The sequence below is a fragment of the Populus alba genome, chromosome 13 (assembly GCF_005239225.2).
Source record: "Populus alba chromosome 13, ASM523922v2, whole genome shotgun sequence".
In the NCBI taxonomy this organism is placed as follows: Eukaryota; Viridiplantae; Streptophyta; class Magnoliopsida; order Malpighiales; family Salicaceae; genus Populus; species Populus alba.
The window spans coordinates 376,596-396,440 of NC_133296.1; the positions used below are offsets into that span (position 1 = coordinate 376,596).

Sequence of the window (19,845 nt, forward strand, 5' to 3'; positions counted from 1 at the left end):
GACACCAAACCTTGCAAAGTGTGACTGCATTTAATAAAGCATCATTGAGGGTTGATCCGATAAACCCTGACCTGGACTTTCAACCAGATCAAACCTCGTACCAAGTTTAATAACAATGAGAGAGAGACCATGTCTGTTTCAGAAGTGAAATTCAAGCTGGTTTGGTTTTTCTTTGAAACTAAACATGAGAGTAGAAAGACAGGCTAAAGAGCTTGATGTTCCTTTTCCTTTTCTTCTTTTCTATTTCGGGAGTGCCCTTATTTGGGATTGCATTGACCTGAAATGGTTTGAAAACAATAGGATTCAAGCTTTTGATTTAGGATCCATTGATCCAATGATGTCTCCTGGCCATTCTTTTTCAGGGTTTGAGTTTTGGAAGCAACATTCATATTAAGTTGTTTCTGTGGTAGGTTACTGGACCACCAGCCTTCCTGCCCTAATGACCCAGCATCTAGACCTTGCAGCAAGAACATGTCTTTCAATTTTATCGTATAATGTTGTGTTGGAGATGGATTTGCTCTGGTTCACAACCTTGCCATTGCATCATCTTTTTTCTCCAGCAAGATTACTTTTGCCACCAGTAATGTTAGATATGTTTCCAAGAACTCTAGCAAACCCTTCACCATTTTCTCTCTAAAGAATTGATTTTACAGATTGGTTGAAGATCTGGCGAGTCCCATTACCCCATATTGCCTATAACACCAGATTTCGATGATGGTTGTGGTGTGGTAGTGACGATGATTGAAGTAATTTTGACTTCACTATTGTCTCTCTTCAACATAGTAGCGATTAAGCATAGCAAAATTATGGAAACTTAAAGGCATACCATATTACAGGAAAAAAAAAGACAACTTTTTTTAAAAAGAAAATCTAACGTTTGACTCAGTTGAAGAATCCTGGATATGTTGGGATACATACAATTGACAAGAAAAAAACATTATGGACCCAATTGGAAAAACAGTAAATTAAGTTTTTATTTAAACTAAAACAAATATTGATATAATAAAATTCGATTGATCCTGTTAAAATCTTAATGATCTATACTAAGAAAAACATGAGAAAGAACGAAACGATACCGTTATTATAAAAATGGTTAATCCATGTTAAATTAACAACCCAATAATTAATATCTTTATCCTAGCTCATCATCTAATAAAAAATCTGATAGCAATCAATTATCCTAATTAAATCTAAGTGGATCTATTAATTTTGCATACATGACGACCACATGCTTTCCATATTATAATGATTTTGGCCCATAATTAGGCTCCTTAAATGCATATAATTAACCTCTTAAACACAAATCTTTTTGGATATTCTGCAACTCCCATGCACCACATGTATAATATTTACTGCTAAGAGATTTCATCAATAAGTTTTCATAGCATTAACATGTTTTAAGAAATTATTTAATAGGTAATCGAATAATAAAAGCTGAACAATAAATTTGCTTTTTTTATAATTTTATGTTCGAGTTATGTGGTTGTTAATATAATTTAAAAATAAAACTTTGCTAAAATTGAAAGCCACTGCAAGTCAATGGAAACTTGGTGACCTTTCAATTGCAGGTAACAACAGGGATGTTAGGCTGCCAACTCTCAATGGATGAGGGACTCAATCGGGATAATCAATTTGTGGGGTCTCAATTGAATAAAGTAAAGTTGTAGAAGTAAACATTAACAATTGGTGGTAACTTCTCAACTAAGCCCCTGGACATAGTTAATGAGTTGGCTCGGTGCTAGGTATGAATCATAAATCATGCTAGTTAGCTTAAATTAATTCGAGTGAACAATGTCTTTTTAAAATCAAAATAATGTTGCTATGAATTTGTTTTTTAAATTCAATAGGTTTTGATTAAATAAACTAGGTGGTGAGTTAATATGGGTTTTGATGGGGTTATACTAGATTAAATCTGCCTACATGCCTGGACGGACAAGGTTTAATAACAATGCTACAGGGTCGATTAAGTCTGGGGACTAAAATAGAGTTGGTTCTTTCTAGATAAATAGTGGAGTAACTGGTTATTTTAATTTATATTTCCGCTTGGTAATTGAAGATTCTGGAAATCACATGAAGCCGGAAAATTAAACCCGGCGACGATTCTCATTCCGGTAAATCAGAAGTCTTATCGCGTTAATCCCTTCTTCTTCTCTCGGGGTTCTTGATCTAAACATGAAAAAAATTAAAATTTTCACTTAATTAGGGTTTTGTTTAGGATAATCTCGGTGTCTTTGCTTTTGATTATTCCATTAGGGTTTTGTGGTCTAATGATCATGAATGTAATTGTACCGTATACTGATGCAGCCCTAAATGTACATTGTTTATATCTTGTGAGCCCTTGATTTTTATTTTTTCTTTATGAAAGTATCCTGTTTGGAAATTCTAAGAATTTGGGAGAGTTTTTTTTTTTTTGTATTTTTCTCGTACTGTTGCAAGAGATGAGTGAGGCATCGTAAAAGGGTCCACTCTATTGGAGCGAAACGAGATATTGTGGTTAAGAGGTGTGCTGCATGTTGTAAGATTGCTTGAATTTCTAGTATATTCTTGGCGGGGTTGGATATACCTAGAAAAGAGGGGGATTTATTAGCCATGTAGGGTTGCTTGACTGTTGTTTGCTCGATTACTCATAAAACATCATCGATAAGCCTCACCTGATTGATTCAGTGGGATCTTGTGTCATGTTTTGTAGTTTACAGCTTACAGTATGGGAAATGATGCTAAAGCTAGTCGCAAAGCTAAGGCTGAGGAAAGCAAAAACAATGATGTAAAAGGGAGAAGCATCGCTAGCAGGTCATCAACTGGTCTGTGCACTCCATCTGATAAGTCTGGTCTAAGAAGGTCGGTGAGAGAAGCATCATCAAAGAAAAATGTAACTCCAAGCCCTTCAAGCACTCGGAAGTCTGAACGTCTTGAGAAGCAGACCCCTACGGCTCCTCCAGCTACGAGGAAATCCGAGAGATTAGTTGAGAAGCAAATCTTGTCGAGTCCTCTGAGAAGGTCTGAGAGGGGTAAGAATCAATCTTCATCTAGTTCTTCTGGTTCAAAGAAGTCTGGCAAAAAATCAAGCTCTTCAGTTATGAAGAAAAAGCAGAAGAAAGAGAAGAGTGTGAAACAGCTTGAAACTAAAGATGTTGGAAACGATAAGAAACATGTGATCAAAGCTGTTCTGGTTGAAACAAAGAGAATGGATGCTCGTGCTTACAAGGCATTGTTCAAACGACAACAAAAGAAAGCTAATCTGGAAGGTAGCCTAGTAATTGTTCTTTATTCTTTCTTAATATCTGTCTATTAATTGTTTCGAATCTTTCTTCATGACTAGTAAATGTATTGCAAAATCTGCAGCATTGCAGGACGTGATCATTCTTATACTTTTCTGCTTGACTTGGTAGGTCGTTGTGAGGAGATGAAGAACAAGAATGCTGATGGCAATGATTGCAGAGATGGTGCTTCTGAGAATGTTAATGGGGGCAGTGAATGCAGTCAAAGGAAGGTGGAAGAATTGATAGATAGGTGTGTTTTGAGAGATTCTGAGAAAAATTTGGAAGGAAATTCCATTGCAAGTGAACCTGTAAAAGAGGTGTTGGAAAATAATGGTGGACCAAAATCTCCACTTAAAAGCCAGAAGCTCACATTCTCAGAAAAAGACCATCAATTTAAAGAAGGGGACAGCAGGGAAGATCTGAAGAGTGATGACAGTGTGCTGCTGTCAGCTCAAAGAACTTTCCCTGAGCCGGTGAATGATGTTGCTCAAATGGAACAAGAACAATTGCCAGCAGAGTTGGTAGATTTGACAGTTAATAGGACACCCAGGGTTGATACTGAGGTGGAGAGTGGTTACAAGGAGATGCCTTTTAAACGAAAAAGAAGCATTGAGGACTTGAATTCTGATGCTACAACAATGGTTTCAAATAAAGTTGCTGATGCAGCTCCATATGAGAACGGCAGAACTGATTCCGTGGCGAAGTGCGCTACATCTTCCAAAAGGCAAAGGTTTGACTTGCACAAATTCATTAACTTGTTTTTATTGCTTGGGGTGTTGATTATTTTGATGATGGACTACCAAGGAAGATAAAGGAAGGGTATAATTAATTTTCGTGGGTGCAAAATACATATCTTCTAAGAAATGTGTTTTAATTTCAAGGATATACTTAAAAAAATTCAGAATTAAAATATAAAGTTTGGCGAAGTATGGGTGCAAAGCAGATATTTTCTAAGAAATAAGCTTTAACTGTGAGGGTTTAATTAAAAAAATTCAAAATTTTAGTAATAAACTTTGAACTTAAAGTTTGAGGGGTGCCATGGCTCCCAGGCCTCTACTGTAAAAGTAATTCCATCCCTGTCTAACAACTTATATCTATGTTGGCAATTGAGTCCTTGATAAAAAATAATTGCCTCTTTACCTGTTGGGGTCTACTGTATTATGCTATGTTTAGATGATGCCATGACAAATTGGCTGGTAAGGGCAAAAAGGCTTGCTAAGCACGGGAGTGAAATAGTGGATAAGTAGTAGAAGTGCAATATTAATTTGGAGTTGAGTAGTGACCTTGGCGCCTTTTTTTTTTTTTGGTTTTATATCTCAGTGATGATTTTCTGTATTTGTTGGAATCTGCATTCCATTTTACAGTCCAAAAAGTGTCGTCCACTTCCTTTCATGCTCTGTTTCCTTTTTCACTCTCATCTGCATGTCATGTGTACTGCTTTACCCTTTCTTTCTGGCCTTTACTGGTAATAGTTTTGAATTCAAGGTTTAGAGGATTACATAATTAATGTGATAAAAAAGATTCATGGTCTGTGCTGATAATTGATGAGCTGTGGCTTAATTTTCTTACTGTTTCTTTTCATGATTTATTATTGTCTTTTGTGAAGACTATTGTCCCTCTGTCTCTCTTCAGATCCAGCTGTTTCTCTAAGATCATTTGATTTCTTATCTTATTGGTGATTTTTCATGCATCCCATGCAAGTAGGCAATTCATGAAAAGTTGTGAATAATTATTTATTTTATCCCATGACTCAACATTTCCCCTCATCTATATTGTAATCATTTTGATGTGTTGAATTAGGATAGAGGGGGAATTGAAGCCAATGTCTCTGCGGGACCTGCAGAACCATGCATCACGGACTTGCATCTTAAAAAGTCTTCTCTATATTCTCAGTTCGATGGCGACCCAAATACATGTGTCATCTGCAAGCTTGGTGGAAAGCTCCTGTGCGTAACAGTTAGACCTCACCCTGGAACTCCTTCTCGCTCTATATCACCATGTGACTGGTCTCTGTTGCCTTGTGCTAAATTTAACCCTTGAATGTTTCAGTTTTTCATAATAATTAAGTACCCCCCCCCCCCTGAAAAAAGAAAAAAGGAAAAAGGAAAAAGAAAAGATCATATTTTCACCTTTGTGCTTCTAAGTTTACTCATTTTGAAAGTCATCCTAGCTGTGTTCTTTTATTTTGGCTCTCCCTTTGATGAAACCCTGATTCTGCCCCTTAATTGAAGATTCTCAGATAGTGTTAAGTTTCCTTGGACAAATTCATGAAAAGATTAGGTTTCCACTAAACTCTAGAATATACAGAATTTAGAATCAAAATAACATAATTCAGTAACTTCTTTCTCTTTGGTGGTGTCAGTGTAGACTCCTAATTCTTTTTGGTGTTTGCATACCAACCCAAAGTTTTGCTTTAGTTGTTGCATCTTTATTTTCTCCCTTTTCTCAGCATGCTCAATTTTTAATCTGAAACCTATTTTAAACCAACCTAGTTTATGCTATCGTTTATTCTGTATGGAGGAAGCTGCTATTCATAGTAGCTATTTTCCAGTAACAGTTCCTGGAGGTCCTAAACAATTGATTTAGGTAGTGGAGTGCTAGGGAATATCTCAAAATATCTTTATCTGCTGAGGTTCATGTTTTTCTATAATTCCATTTTACTATTAGGTTGCCTAGGGCTAGGTCAGGTATCTCAACTGTTTATCAAACTTGAAGCCTCCATTGCTTGTGAACACAAGTTTACATGTTTTTTTACTTTGAAGCTCAGTGTTTATAGGATGAATTTTGTTATATTGTTTTGCCATGTCCAATTTCAGGTGTTGTGATGGACAAGGTTGTAAAAGAAGCTACCATCTTTCTTGTCTAGATCCTCCTTTAGGGGATGTTCCCCTTGGAGTTTGGCACTGTCTTGCATGTGTTAGGAAGAAGATTGAGTTTGGTATGCATTCAGTTTCAAAGGGAATAGAGTCAATTTGGGATGCCAGTGAAGTGGAGGTGGCAGTTGACAATGGTATGTGAAATGTTATTATAACTTTTCAGTTTTATTTTGAACCATTTGAATAAGTTTATAAGTTTCCTGCAATTGCGGTATTCATTCTCCTTTGCAAATTATTTTCTAAAGTTGAGAAGATTGTGCAACTCATGGTATGAATTTCTTGTATGATGATATTTATGTTAGGAGTGCAAAGGCAGAAGCAATTTTATGTTAAATACAAAGGTCTTGCTCATGTTCATAATCGCTGGTTGCCGGAGAATCAATTGATCCTTGAAGCTCCTTCACTTCTAGCAAAATTCAACCAAAAAAACCAGGTTCTGATTTTAATTGTTGTGCTTGTATTTTTGTGTCTATGTTGGATCATTAATTTTATAATGAATGGACACAAAGTAACAATCATTTCATTTCCTTTATGCGTGTCAGTGTTTCCTCTTATGAGAAGTTTAATGTTCAGGTCAGAAAGTGGAAGCAAGAATGGATTGTGCCACATCACATGCTTCAAAAGCGATCAGTAATGTTTCCCAACCAGCACGTAGAGAATTTCAGTCACCATGCTGGCAATATTCTAGCATGCCAATTTGAGTGGCTTGTTAAATGGCGTGGCCTGGATTATGAGCATGCAACCTGGGAGTTGGAGATTGCTCCTTTCATGAATTCACCTGAAGCTCAGAGCCTCATGAGAGATTATGAAAATCGTCTTGTGAAGGCAAAAGGAGCTGAGTATTTATCTATAATAGATAAGGTGTGCATGGTTGAATATGAGAACTCATATATTTTATTTTATGAAGTCTTTTTTATTCAAACTCATGCAGTATTCATAACTATAGATGCATATTTATCTGGGTAAAAGCTTTAAAGTTTTTTTTGGCAGATTCTACACTTGAAATGCAAAACTATAAAAAAAGGTGGCAATTGTAAAATTCTGACTATTTTAGCATGTTCCCTCAAAAGATTGTTACTAGTCAACCACTTTGCCTGCAAGGTAAATTCATGCAAAACGAGTCTTCATATGAAATACAAACAATAATAGAATCTTTTCCTGCTAATTAAAGGTAAGTGATGTCGATGTTATGGAGAATATCCTTAGTCTTGTGAGGGAAAAAACCAAAAGAGATATCTTATTGATCTTGCTTCTTGTGATTTTATGCACTTGTATGCATTCATTAATGTGGTTAATTTTCGTTTTGTTCCCAGTTTTAGATTGTGGCACATGTTAGCTTTCTTCTCTGTCATATAAATCCTGGCCTGTTGGTTTGCGGTTAATTACCTGCAGAAACTCATGATGAAAAAGCGTTCATTGGTTAAATTGTTGCAGTTGTCAGCTGGAGGTTCACCTGAATTTGATTATAACCATCTGGACTTTGTCAACTATCTTCGTGACTACTGGCTCAAGGGAGAGAATGCTGTTCTTATCAATGATCAGGTATGTGATCAGTTATTCTTTGATGCAGGCTTGTCGGTGAATCTAATACTTAATTTCTGAAAAAGATGGTCAAATGATGGTCTGTTAGTTAAAAGATCGGATTTGGGTCATTTTGAAATGCAATCAAATGATATTTTTGTCTATACGATTTATGTTCTTATCTAAAACCTACTATGTATGTTTCTTTTTTATGATTTACACCTACCCCCTCCTCTTGGAAACATTCAATTTATCATGCTATAGTGGTTTGACACTCTACCACGGTAGTTGAGAAAGATTGTTGACAAGGTTCAGATGATCATTAGTTTTTGTGATTATCTTAATTGCATGTGGATAGTTATGACGAGTTTATTGCAGGAACAAATCACAAAGGTGATTTCTTTTATTTTGTCATTGTCATCCAATGCCTCTTGGCCTTTTCTCATCATCACAACTTCTGCTTCACTTCATTCATGGGAAGAAGAGTTATTTCGTCTGGCGCCATCTCTATATGCTGTGGTTTATCACGGAAACAAAGACATACGGAAAAGTATTAGGAAGTTGGAGTTTTACAGTGAAGGCGGTTGCATTATGTTTCAAATACTTTTAACATCACCAGAAGTTATTATTGAGGTCAGCATTCATGATTATTTGGGAGATCAGTTCTCATGTTAATTTGATTGCTTATTAAGTTCTCCTTGGGATAATATACCCTACTGATCATGCTGGGAGGCCGTTCACGCTGCTTCTGTAGTGTGACATACATGATGATTTCATGCAATTTATTGTGATAGAAAAAGAAAAGAGAAGAGAAAGAAAGAGAGGTCTATGCTACTGTACTTGCTAATAAAAAAAATTATTGCCAATTATGGAGACTCTTATTGGTTGATTTGCTATGGCATTTATCACTGACCTCTATATTGTTCTGCAGGATCTAAATGTGCTTGAATCAATGAAATGGGAAGCTGTAATAGTGGATGAGTGCCAGAGCTCTAGAATATTTTCACATTTTAAACAAATTAAGATGCTAAGGACTGCTATGCGGCTTCTCCTTGTAAATGGTCAGCTTAAGGTGTGTGCATATGTGTGCTTCTTTTTGTCCATCCAGTGCCTTATTTTTGGCCTCCACAACCCTTTTATAGGTGCCTTATTCAATGTACTGGATTTGTAGGATGGCATCACTGAGCACCTGCTGTCTCTGCTTGTTCATCAGAGTGATCTAAATGGCATTGAAGATTTGGTAACTAATTTAAGCCCTAAGACTGGCAATTTGAAGGACCAGTTGTCAAAATACATTGCAAACGGTCCCAGACCAGACCCCTCAAGGTTTAAAGAATATTGGGTTCCTGTACAGTTATCCCCCATGCAGCTTGAGCAGTATTGTGCCACTTTACTTTCAAAATCTTTAGCACTTTGCTCGTCCTCAAGAAGGAATGATCCTGTTGGTGCCCTCCGCGATATTCTTATCTCTTGTCGCAAGGTTGGGCTAATTCACCTATAAAATTAATCTATATCATTGGGTATTTTTTGACTCTGGAAACTCTTAAACCCCTGAACATGATTACACAAGCTTTAGAAATTCTCTTTTTATTTCTGTTTTCAGTTATTCATAATCTGGTATGGCCAATTTCTTGTTTTGGAATTATCAGAAAACCATGATTTATTGATCATAGTTTTGGTTAACTATGGGTTTAAAATTCTCAACAGTTTCTTCCATCATGGAGATGTCACCCATTGATTTGGTTTATATGATTTTTGTATCTGCTACAATTATGATTTATTTACAATTGCCAATGAGATAGATAGAAAGTAGATTGTACCTGCGCATTTACAATAGCAATTAATACATGCATAATGATTGTGGACAGTGCTGCGATCATCCCTACATCATGAATCCATCGCTACAAATTTCATTAACGAAAGACAGAAAAGAAGCTGAAATTTTAGATATTGGAATAAAAGCAAGTGGCAAGCTGCAACTCCTGGGTGAGATGCTTTTCAGCATAAAAGAGAGAGGATTAAGAGTTCTGGTCCTTTTTCAGGTACACGGTTTACCATCTACTGATATCATTTTTGTTTTTAAAAAGTTCTTCTGCATGTGATATTTTTTGCTTCAAAGTCTTGATTTCATGCATTTGAAAGTATTGTTAGCTACTATATGATGATTGTTTTGAATATTTATGTCCATCGGTTCAGCACCGTAGTCCTATTAGTATTGGAGTAATAGACAAAGTTCTTACATTGACTTTCATCCAAGAAACAGACCAGTAGTTTTTGCATTATGTTCTGGCTATCTTCTGAGGAAAAGTAAGCTAATAATTATGTTAATTTGCTTTATAGAAATTACTTGAACAACTGGTCTTTTGAAATGGATAATCAATCATGGAATTAAAACAGGATAGTTTACATATCTGAATCGGATTCAGGCAAACTGTTACTGTTTCACAACTGGCTTTTCAACTCCGTTTATTTTTCATTCCACTCCATTACAACTGCTATGACTTTTTACATAATGGAAACAGCTGTTATGCTATAAAAACCTAGGTTTTGGCCTTTTTTCCCCGCCAACAACCTTCTTTAACCATTCTTCACGTTTCCATTTATTTTTCTCAAGTGTTTTCAACAAAATGAAGCTTCATTCTTCAATTTTTCCTTCTGATATTAAGATCCTACTGTTTATTTGAAGATTTATGGTAATAACCTTCTCAGCTTTTTTACATTGTTGTATTCTGTTAGATTGGTGTATGTGTACTCCTGGGTTTAAGATATTTAATAATAATTTTTTGTGATAGCTATTTTCAGATCAATATTCTTGCCAATCCTTTTATTAGTCATGGGTCATGTAATCTTCATCGGATTTGTTCAACTTTTTATTTATATATTTTTTAGAATTAATATATTAGAAGCTTTATGAAAAATATTTTCAAATTTATGTTGAATGAAGTTTTATTATTATTTTTTTTTAAAGTATTATCAATAAATATCATCTATTCTCATGAATGTTAATGTAGCATGTTTATTGCAAACTTGTCAACCGTGTCTAATGTGAAGTTTTCAATGGCGTGTTAACCTTTTAGATCGGGTAGCAAAGATAATTAGTGGCTAATTGACTGAATTATGTGTAGTTTTGGAGTTTATATATGTGTAGAGGAGTATGATTTGGGTCATAGTTAAAGCTAGAAGTGATGAAGTTAAGGTTTTTGGATTCTGATGCATTAGCCTTGTTGACTGGAGTAGTGGATTTGGGATTTTTTTCTTTTGTATTTTTTTTCCTGGGGGGGGGGGGCGTGGGGGATGATGCCTCTTCTGATTGGAGATTCTTAATGTTGAATTTAAATATTAATAGTTATTAGATTAATTAAATCCATTAAACAACACCAGAGGGTACAGGCCAATAGGTATATTATAATGCATATGAGCTGCCCTAAAACACTGCTTGGCTTTTTCAAGCAGCAAAATAGTTTTCCGTCTCCCCTTATAAGATCAAAATAACTTAGCTGGAGTTGGACATTGTTATGCCCTTGCAATATGAGGTAAGCATTAAAATCCTTGACATAAAGAACGAGGATGCAACTCTAATATTTACACTGAATTTCCTGTATAGACCATTTTTCACTGATTCCCATCTCAAACTCTCGAGCATAGTTTAACTTTAACCAAAAAAGCCATGTTAGAGGGGTCCATTTTCTCTGATTTCACTCTCAATTTGATCATATGCATTTGTGAAGATACTTCATATTTAATATGAAATTGTTGCTCACGTTTTTTTATATCAAGAATGCTTTCTACATCATGGCTTATGATCATTTTGATACTTTAAAAAGATTCTGTCTGATTTGTCATCTTGATGACCTCTGCAAACAGACCAGATATTTGTTTTACTATTCCTTGCACTTATCCATATGTTTTTTCTTACCTTGGTACATTTTTTCTTACTCATATTTTTCTGAGCATATTTTTCACACTCACACATTGGTTTTGATTTGCAGTCTAGTGGAGGTTCTGGAAAGGATAATATTGGTGATATATTGGATGACTTTGTGCGTCAAAGATTTGGCCAGGGTTCTTATGAACGTGTTGATGAGCATGTACTCCCTTCAAGGAAGCAATCTGCTTTGAAGTTCTTCAATAATCATCAGGAAGGGAGGTTTGTGTTCTTACTAGAAACCCGTGCTTGTAGTTCCAGCATCAAACTTTCATCTGTGGATACTGTCATCATATTTGCTAGCGATTGGAACCCGATGACTGATATAAGGAGCCTGCAAAAAATAACATTACATTCACAGTTTGATCAGATAAATATATTTCGTCTATACTCTTCTTGCACTGTGGAAGAAAAAGTTCTAATCATTGCAAGGCAAGATAAGACACTTGAGAGTAGTTTACACAGTATAAGCCAGGTTGTTTGTCACATGCTGCTTATGTGGGGGGCTTCGTATCTCTTTGAAAAATTATCAGAGTTCCATTGTGGCAATGACACTGCCTCGAGTGGAAATACATTGTTTGAGCAATCACATTTGAAAGATGTTATCCAAGAGTTCCGAACCATAATAATTCAGAAGGGAAAAGATAATACTCCAAGTAACTCAATAATTTTGAAAGTTAAACAAAATCAAGGAAGATATACTACTAATTTTCCATTGCACGGTGAGCGAAAAATTCAATTGTTGGATGAAGAGCTGCCTCATATATTTTGGAAAAAACTGCTTAAGGGAAAACAGCCAGAGTGGAAATATAGTTCTGGTTTGTCTCAGAGGAACAGAAAAAGGGTTCAATATGCTGACGATATACAGAAGAATCCTGTAGTTGAGGGTGATGAAGTTGTAAAGAAGCGCAATAAAGTGGCCAACAATAGCACTAATTCACCTTCTCTAAAAGCTGCTCTAATAGGTAAATGGTTAATTTCACTGTTGATTAACTATTTTGGTTTGTTTCTTATCCTGTACACGCAGATGGTTCTCTTGTCAGAGTATCGGGTGGCAATCATTGTGGGATTTCCTCAATTTTTTCTTAATTTACTTTCATAAACTGTCTCTATTTCTGCAGGAACTTCTGGAGCTCCAGTGCATAATAAGTCTCAATTCCTGCCAAGTTCAACTGGCCGTCTGAACACTACTGCTACAAATCATGTTTCCAACTTCAGACATTCGAATAGTAATTCATCAGAGGTACTAAAAGCTAATAAGGTTGAGTATAATGAAAGAATGAATTTGCATGATTCAGAGAAGAGTCTCCATCTCATTCTGAAGCCAGAGATAACAAAACTTAGTGACATTTTGCAACTCCCAGTATGTATCTCATCCCTCTGAAGAAGTTAGTTTCTCTAACATATTTTCATAATGCTGCAATCTTTGATATGGTATATTGGGTCTGCCTATCCAGTGCTATTCTTGGTGGTTCCAGAATTGATTTTTATAGACAGAAATAAAGAAGAATAAAAATCCTGCAAATACATTACCTTTTTTTGTGCGTGCAAGTTATCATCCTTGCAATTTTCCCTACGATTGCCAAACTATTGAATAAGTGTTCGAGGTCTTAATAAGATAAACATACTATGAATTTCTAAGCCTAGGGAGCATTGCATTGTTACACTGTTGAATTTTGATTTAATTGAATTACTACTTGAAATTGAATATCATCACCATCAAATATTGTGTTTGAATTTTATTTTTTGTTAATTTGCTCTTTTCTAAATGGCATCATAATTTTTGTTCCTTGTCCTCCATTGAAGTAGGAAATTTTGTATGTTATTTTTTGTTTTTAAGCATTCTGATAATGATGATCTGCCATCTTTGTTCTGTCTCCTCAAGTGTTTTACTTAGATTGTGAGAGGCAAATTTCATGGGCCACAAAGTAACATTGCTTCCTTTCTTTGATCGACTCTTTTAATGCAAAGAAACACTTCTGAAGGAACGAGGAAAACTTTAAAAATAAAGGAAAACCCTCTCTGGCTCTAGTTTGCATATCTTTCCAATACTTTAACTAACCAGATTTTATCTGCACTCTGCCAAAAGTGAGGGAAGTAATATGTTTACTGCATTTGATGGGTTCTTTTACTTTAATAAATGCGTACATTTCTTTGGCTACTCTGCAGTTATGAATTTGTTGGAGGTTTCTGGGTCATGGATCAGCAAACATCAATATTTTCATAAATGATCTCAAGCTTATGCAGCAGTCTTTCATCTAAGATGTCATTATGTTGATATGTTTCACTGTTGTTTCAGGAAAATGTCAAGGTCATGGTGGAACGATTTCTGGAATATGTGCTGAATAATCACCATATCAGTAGAGAACCAGCTAGCATATTACAGGCATTTCTGATATCCTTGGTTAGAACCTTCTTTTTTGTATATTTCCCTGCTTTTTGATCTTTTATTTACTTGTGATGCAAATATTTCACCCTCTGATTAAAATATAATTAGTTAGTCACCACTATAAAACTGTGCCTTACCATTGTCCTATCATGTTGGATCATTGATGGTTTAACATGCCTGTTCTGTTAAGGAGAATTCACAAATGTCCATTCCATTTGCAATAGTTTCAATATCTTCTCGGTTGGTTTTGAATTTGAAAGATCTTTAAATGTATGGCTGTGTTATCTTCCTTTGCCAAATCAGTTCATTCCTGTTTTTTCAATGTGACTGTTTTGTCTTTAACAATCTCACAATGATCGAGTTTCAAAAATTGACAAGCTGGTTTCAAGTATCCTTTGCTGTGGTCAGTTTTTCACCTTAGATCTAAAACAATAGCACATAGTAACTAAAAAGAGGATGGCTTGCTAGAGATACAAGTATATGACCTGAAATATTGAGGAAACATATGGGAGGTGTTTTTTTTTGAAAAAATAATCTAACCAAACATGCTAGTATGCTTTTTGTTGAATGCTCCTTTTATTCTCTTTGTGAATAAGGTGGTTGTTTTAGTGCAGTGAAGGAATACAGAGTGGACTTTTCATCTGAATTGAGGTTGGAAGTTATGAAATCTGATTATTTTGGAGAAAAAAAATGTTTTTCATATTCTACTACATCCTCTTTTTGTTTCATAGGAAGGATATAACAGTGTCAATGAATTATATTCTTTTTTATCTCCTCACACCTACCTTTCTGGTGCTTCTGCACTCATTTATGTGTACGTGCCTGAGCATTTCTGCATCTGTGAGAATTACAGAGCATTTGTTTTTTTCCTTACTTGTAAACTGTGTCAGTAGGTCCATGCTTAAATGTTCGCTACCTTTTGCTGACAGCCTGCTTTATTTTTTGATGTTCAAATGGCAGTGCTGGACTTCAGCTGCCATGCTAAAGCACAAACTTGGTCACAAAGAATCACTTGCACTTGCAAAACAGCATCTGAATTTTGGTTGCAAGAAAGATGAGGCAGATTTTGTTTATTCAAAGTTGCGATGTCTGAAGAAAGCATTTCTTCATCATACAGGGATTTATAAGGTGGCCACATCTCCTAAAGCTGCAGAGTTTTCAACTGAAGATCACAGCAAGAATCAGTCAAATGGAAGATCATCACTGTCAACACCATCAAACATGCAAAAGGGGAGAATAGAGGTTGAAAACCTGAGACCTAGCCAGGAACTCTCCATTGATCAGGTCGTTTCCCATCTAGGATTGGCACAAAAAGATTACTCAAAAAGTATCAAAGATATTGAAAAGAAATGTGACAAACAGATGAGGAAGCTATTGCAGAGGCAACAAGAAGAAATGGAAAAGTTCGAAAAGAAGTACGAGGAAGAGAAGGCAGAACTTGAACATATGCACAGAACAGAGGCAGCTGTTATTCGTTTACACAGTAATATTTTGGAGAGAACAGATAAACTTAAGGTACTGGATAATGTTTATGCAAAAAAGTTTGAAGATCTTAACTGGCAGATGGATATGTGTCTTAATAATCTTTTGGAATTGCAACTGGCTACAAGGAACAAGTTACAAGAGAGGAAGGCTCAATGGATTAAAGGAGTTAAGTCCTGGGCACATGCTGAATTAATAATGAAACCAACTGCAAATGAGTCTGGTTATAATCAAGAAAACTTTGTCACTTGGAATTCTTGTTGCAAAGAACAGACTACCGAACGATCCCGGAGCATGCCAGATGATGTTCCACTGGAAGTTCCTGAAACTGTGAGTTCGAGTGAGGATGTACTTCCTGGGGTATTAGCTACATCCAAACCGAGCTCTGATGGGGCCATATCCAGCATGCTTGACAGAGAAGTTCCCTTGGAAGTGCCTCAGACTGCAACTGTGAGGGGTGTTTCAGAGGATGTCATGTCTGCGAATTCATTTCCATGTGAAGAACAAATCCCTGATCTACAGGTTACATTGAGAGTACTTGAGGCTAACTGCTCCAGTGATGGTCCTGAGAACACCATTCATAAATCTTCATCTGAAAAAGGTTCTGATAGAGTTATGTTAACGGTGCCTGATAGAGAATTTTCACTGGGTGCGACTGGGATAGTCACTTCCACTGGTGGCCTGGAGAATGCTGCTTCTGTAAATCCTTCACCATCTGAAGGACAACCTTACGCCAGATCCACTTCATGCATGGATGTCAGAGAAGTTTTATTGGAAGCGCCTGAAACTGCTTCTCTGGAAGCTGAAGAGGATGTTAACAGAATTATGGAGAAAGATGGAGTATCTGGCATGGTATCTGATAATGCCATTGAAGTTGATCAGTGGAATGGAGTGGTGTGTATTCTTAATCAAGAGCCTCACTTTGATGATATGGTGGCAGTCAGCCAGCAAACTGGAGAGGTTCGATTAGGAGTGCCTGAAAACAATTTTGTTAACCAGCAGCATGAGGTGGATCCATCAGGAGTTCGTGAAGTGGGGGTTGGCCACAATCGGCTAGAGATTGACAGTATGCACGTTGTAGCCTCTGATAATGGCCAACCAACTGAATCCTCTAGATTGCAAGATAGAGTTGCACGAGTTTGTAATAACCAGATTGCTTTCCAACAAGTTGATGCTTTGGCATCCCAACCTTTTGTAGCTTCTGATCATTCTCATAGTGATGTGCCTGTCACAGAATTGTTACCATCCATGGACTTCTCTGCTGGTTCGCAGCCTACAACTTCATTTGCAGAACATGCGCCTGCTAATTCAATAGCTGTTGGTGAATCAGGGACGCGTATCTCAAACACAATGACTGCACCTGTCACTTCTATAATTAGTAACTGTCCTGTTACTGCACCCGCTGTTCGAATGCCTGTATCTTTGTCTCAAGATCCATTGCAGAATGAATTAGATAGAATATGCAGAGAAACAGAACAAATAATCAAGATCCATGAAGATACAGTTTGTTTCCTTTTTACCCAGTTGTATTCTGTGTGATTTTGGTTTTTGACCATTGTATTTGAATTCCTTATCTTTTCTCTTTTGCAGAAGCTGCAGCTGAAATCTGATTGCGAGAAGGAGATACAGGAGGTTGTTGCTCAAATTCGTAGAAAGCATGATATTAAACTTCAGGAGATAGAATCTGAATTCCTCCGTAAGAAGAAAGAGATGGCTGACAATCAAAACAAAGTTTTCTTGAACAAGATTTTGGCCGAGGCATTCAGGAGCAAGTGCATGGATAATAAGGCATCTAGCACCCCTGTCAGGCAGCAAGGTTGGTAATATTCTTTAAAATGAAAATATGGAATTAATATCAAGGCAAAGATGAATCGTGAAAACATAATTAGGAATCCATTTGAGTCTTGATTGGTTGGAACCTAAACTTGGTTCAAATGTCGGTGGCATGCAGAGATAAACTCTAGTATCGTGCAGCAGCAGCTTCAGCTATTGGAACCCACTGCTCGGCCTTGTATTGTTACTGGTTCATATTCAACTGGTCTTCCAGCAGCTAGTCTGCAAACAACTCCAACATCTTCCCCTAGTGCCCCACCACAACAGGTTGTTCATAGCTCAGGACGTTACTCAAGTACCCCTACCAGACCACCACACATCAGCTCCATCTCTCCTGCCACAAGCAATCTCCGAATCAGTAATGAGATTCGAGCTCCTGCCCCACACCTGCAACATTTTAGACCTTCAGCACGCGGGATGCAAAGTCAACAAGTATCAACAACTTCTCCCACACCTTCTGTAATTCCTTCACGAGGTCCTGCAACTGCACAACAATCAAGTACTCAGACCACAACAAATAGTGGTGAAAGCATGGGAATCTCACCTTCTATAACATCTCTCCAGGGACATGAATCTTTAATGGATATAGATAATCAAACGAGTACAAATGCAACTCAGGCCTGGAGTTCCCCCCCACCAACTGATTTGATTTCTGACTCAAACCCATTGGCTCAACTAAAGCTTAGCATGCTAAATAGTGTGCTGACAAACCCAACAAGCGAGGTTGTTTGTTTGTCAGATGATGATTGATATGTATAGTTTTGTGTATACATGGAGTACTACGTTCATGAGAGCTCTTTGTGTTGCGAACATTTTTGCTGCAGAATTTGTGGCTGTACATAGGTTAATGGTTCACTTAGGTTTATTTACAAGTTCATTTTTAATCATTCAGTTTCACCATATCTGGCGGTTTGAAATGTTTTTCAGACTTTGCTTTGAGAGTGGCATCAGTCAATTTTCTGTGTTATCTAAGTTCTTTGCAAGTATTAAGAAGATTGTCTAGAAATGTTTTTAAGGTTGTGTGGTTGTGCTTGATTAGTGTTTTAGGATAGACGAGATAGAAATCTGGTTGGTTGAAGAGTAAAGTTTTGGAATTTAAATACATGGAGATGTGTCTTTTGTCTTCTTAATCTCCGCCATTCCGTCTCTTCCTCCCTAAATGTTACCTGATGTCTTCAAGCTGAACACATGTTCAAGGCATTGAACTGTACAAATGGGTGTTTTGCTCAGTGGGAGTTTTGCTACAAGTGTTGATCAAAATCGGTCAACATTCTATGGTCGCTAACAAGGCATGTTGTCCATGTCAGCACCTCATGGGATCTACGAGCATCGCTCACCAGTCACGACCAGTGATGGCCTTTCATCACGTGTTCCACTTCAGCCGTATGAAGATTGAAAAGTAGAAGCAAATTGAAAAGCATATGGAGGGGAAACCAAATGCGTAGAGGACCTATTAAATGACCAACACAAGGCCATTGTGCATCCTGGATTTTCCTCAAATTACTTAATACACACGGTTTAATTCAAAGCTTAAAAAGATGTTACGTTTTGACCTGAAGGATGAATCCATGGAAGTGCCACAGCCTCCTTCCAAGTGGCAGGAAAGTCACTGTTTTAGTGTGGCTTGCTTGAGAGGGGATCTTCGTGCATATTGCTATCATTTTCAGCCACATTATTGGCTATGGAAATGAGACAATATGGGGTTGAAAGAATTCCATATCGAGTTTAACATGTGAGCGAGGATTTTCACAGCCCTCGGGAATCGGAAGTTTAAGATATTTACATACAAGACAGGGCCAAGAAATCATTAATCTTGGTTGTTAGTTTAAAGTGGTGTCTTTACTTGTGTTTAAGCCCTCAGGCGTGCACATTCATGTACAGGTCCAAGTGACTCTAAGTGCAGATCTCTTCAATGTCCTGGACTCGAATGTGTAGCATTAATTTGTGGCCGCACTACCCGTTCATAGAGCCGTTGACACTCACAAAGAAAGGGCAGCTTGTACTTGGAGGATATTCTTGGAAAAAGGAACTAGTCTTCTACAATATGAAAGTTAATTCATCCAAGACTCTTATGGCATTTGAAGAGAGGATGGAGTGGAGAACATCTACATATGCTGAAAGTTCAATCACTTAATTGTGACTGTTGGTGCAATAGAGGGAGCACTGCCTCCATTATGCATTTTGAAGGTGAATAGGAAGAACTAATTCTTGTAGCTTCAATTGTTGGGTTGTTTTTGCAGACTTTTTTTAAATAATTCTATGACGAATATCTTCAATATTATTATCAGGATAAATTTTGCTTTGTTAATGGATGCAATTTCCTTATGGTAATGTCAACACAGGCCATTTCCAAGGTGACTTAGCAAGTCCATTTTTCTACTTCAGCTGTCATGGTGTTGCTTTTTCTCACCAATGGTCACTCTCCTGTCTTGGTAGTTTTCTGCTATTCAATTCTCTTCTCCCTCCCGCACATGTTTTTAGCTCTCTTGAAAGCTGTGTACGTTTTCTTCCAATCCTAGTCTTGAGCATGGAGGATCAAAAGTGGGAGGCTAGCTTAGC

The 19,845-nt window shown here is 36.9% G+C and overlaps 1 protein-coding gene across 5 annotated transcripts; it reads left to right on the forward strand.

The window, feature by feature from the left end:
• The first annotated feature begins 1,952 nt into the window (after nucleotides 1–1,952).
• LOC118060909 (uncharacterized) lies at nucleotides 1,953–18,173 on the forward strand. Of its 5 annotated transcripts, none has more exons than XM_035074222.2 (18): nucleotides 1,953–2,111; nucleotides 2,690–3,245; nucleotides 3,390–3,990; nucleotides 5,066–5,206; nucleotides 6,077–6,270; nucleotides 6,439–6,569; nucleotides 6,710–6,997; nucleotides 7,571–7,678; nucleotides 8,036–8,290; nucleotides 8,589–8,729; nucleotides 8,829–9,137; nucleotides 9,526–9,699; nucleotides 11,647–12,547; nucleotides 12,704–12,945; nucleotides 13,882–13,986; nucleotides 14,932–16,956; nucleotides 17,044–17,269; nucleotides 17,405–18,173. In XM_035074222.2, exons 2-18 carry the CDS (start codon nucleotides 2,705–2,707, stop codon nucleotides 18,034–18,036), a joined length of 7,014 nt encoding a protein of 2,337 aa, XP_034930113.1. In that variant the 5' UTR covers nucleotides 1,953–2,111; nucleotides 2,690–2,704; the 3' UTR covers nucleotides 18,037–18,173. The 5 variants fall into 5 exon arrangements, with proteins under 5 accessions (XP_034930113.1, XP_034930115.1, XP_034930114.1 ...); XM_035074223.2 differs by having other exon boundaries at nucleotides 2,023–2,111; nucleotides 2,697–3,245; XM_035074224.2 differs by lacking the exon at nucleotides 5,066–5,206.
• The last annotated feature ends 1,672 nt before the right edge of the window (nucleotides 18,174–19,845 follow it).

Bases quoted from the DNA above. Each gene is read 5' to 3' on its own strand.
- LOC118060909 (XM_035074222.2), top strand. From the start codon at position 2,705: ATGGGAAATGATGCTAAAGCTAGTCGCAAAGCTAAGGCTGAGGAAAGC. The intron at 6,271-6,438 runs GTATGTGAAATG...TATTTATGTTAG, and splicing joins GGAGGTGGCAGTTGACAATG to GAGTGCAAAGGCAGAAGCAA. The intron at 16,957-17,043 runs GTTTGTTTCCTT...TCTCTTTTGCAG, and splicing joins TCAAGATCCATGAAGATACA to AAGCTGCAGCTGAAATCTGA.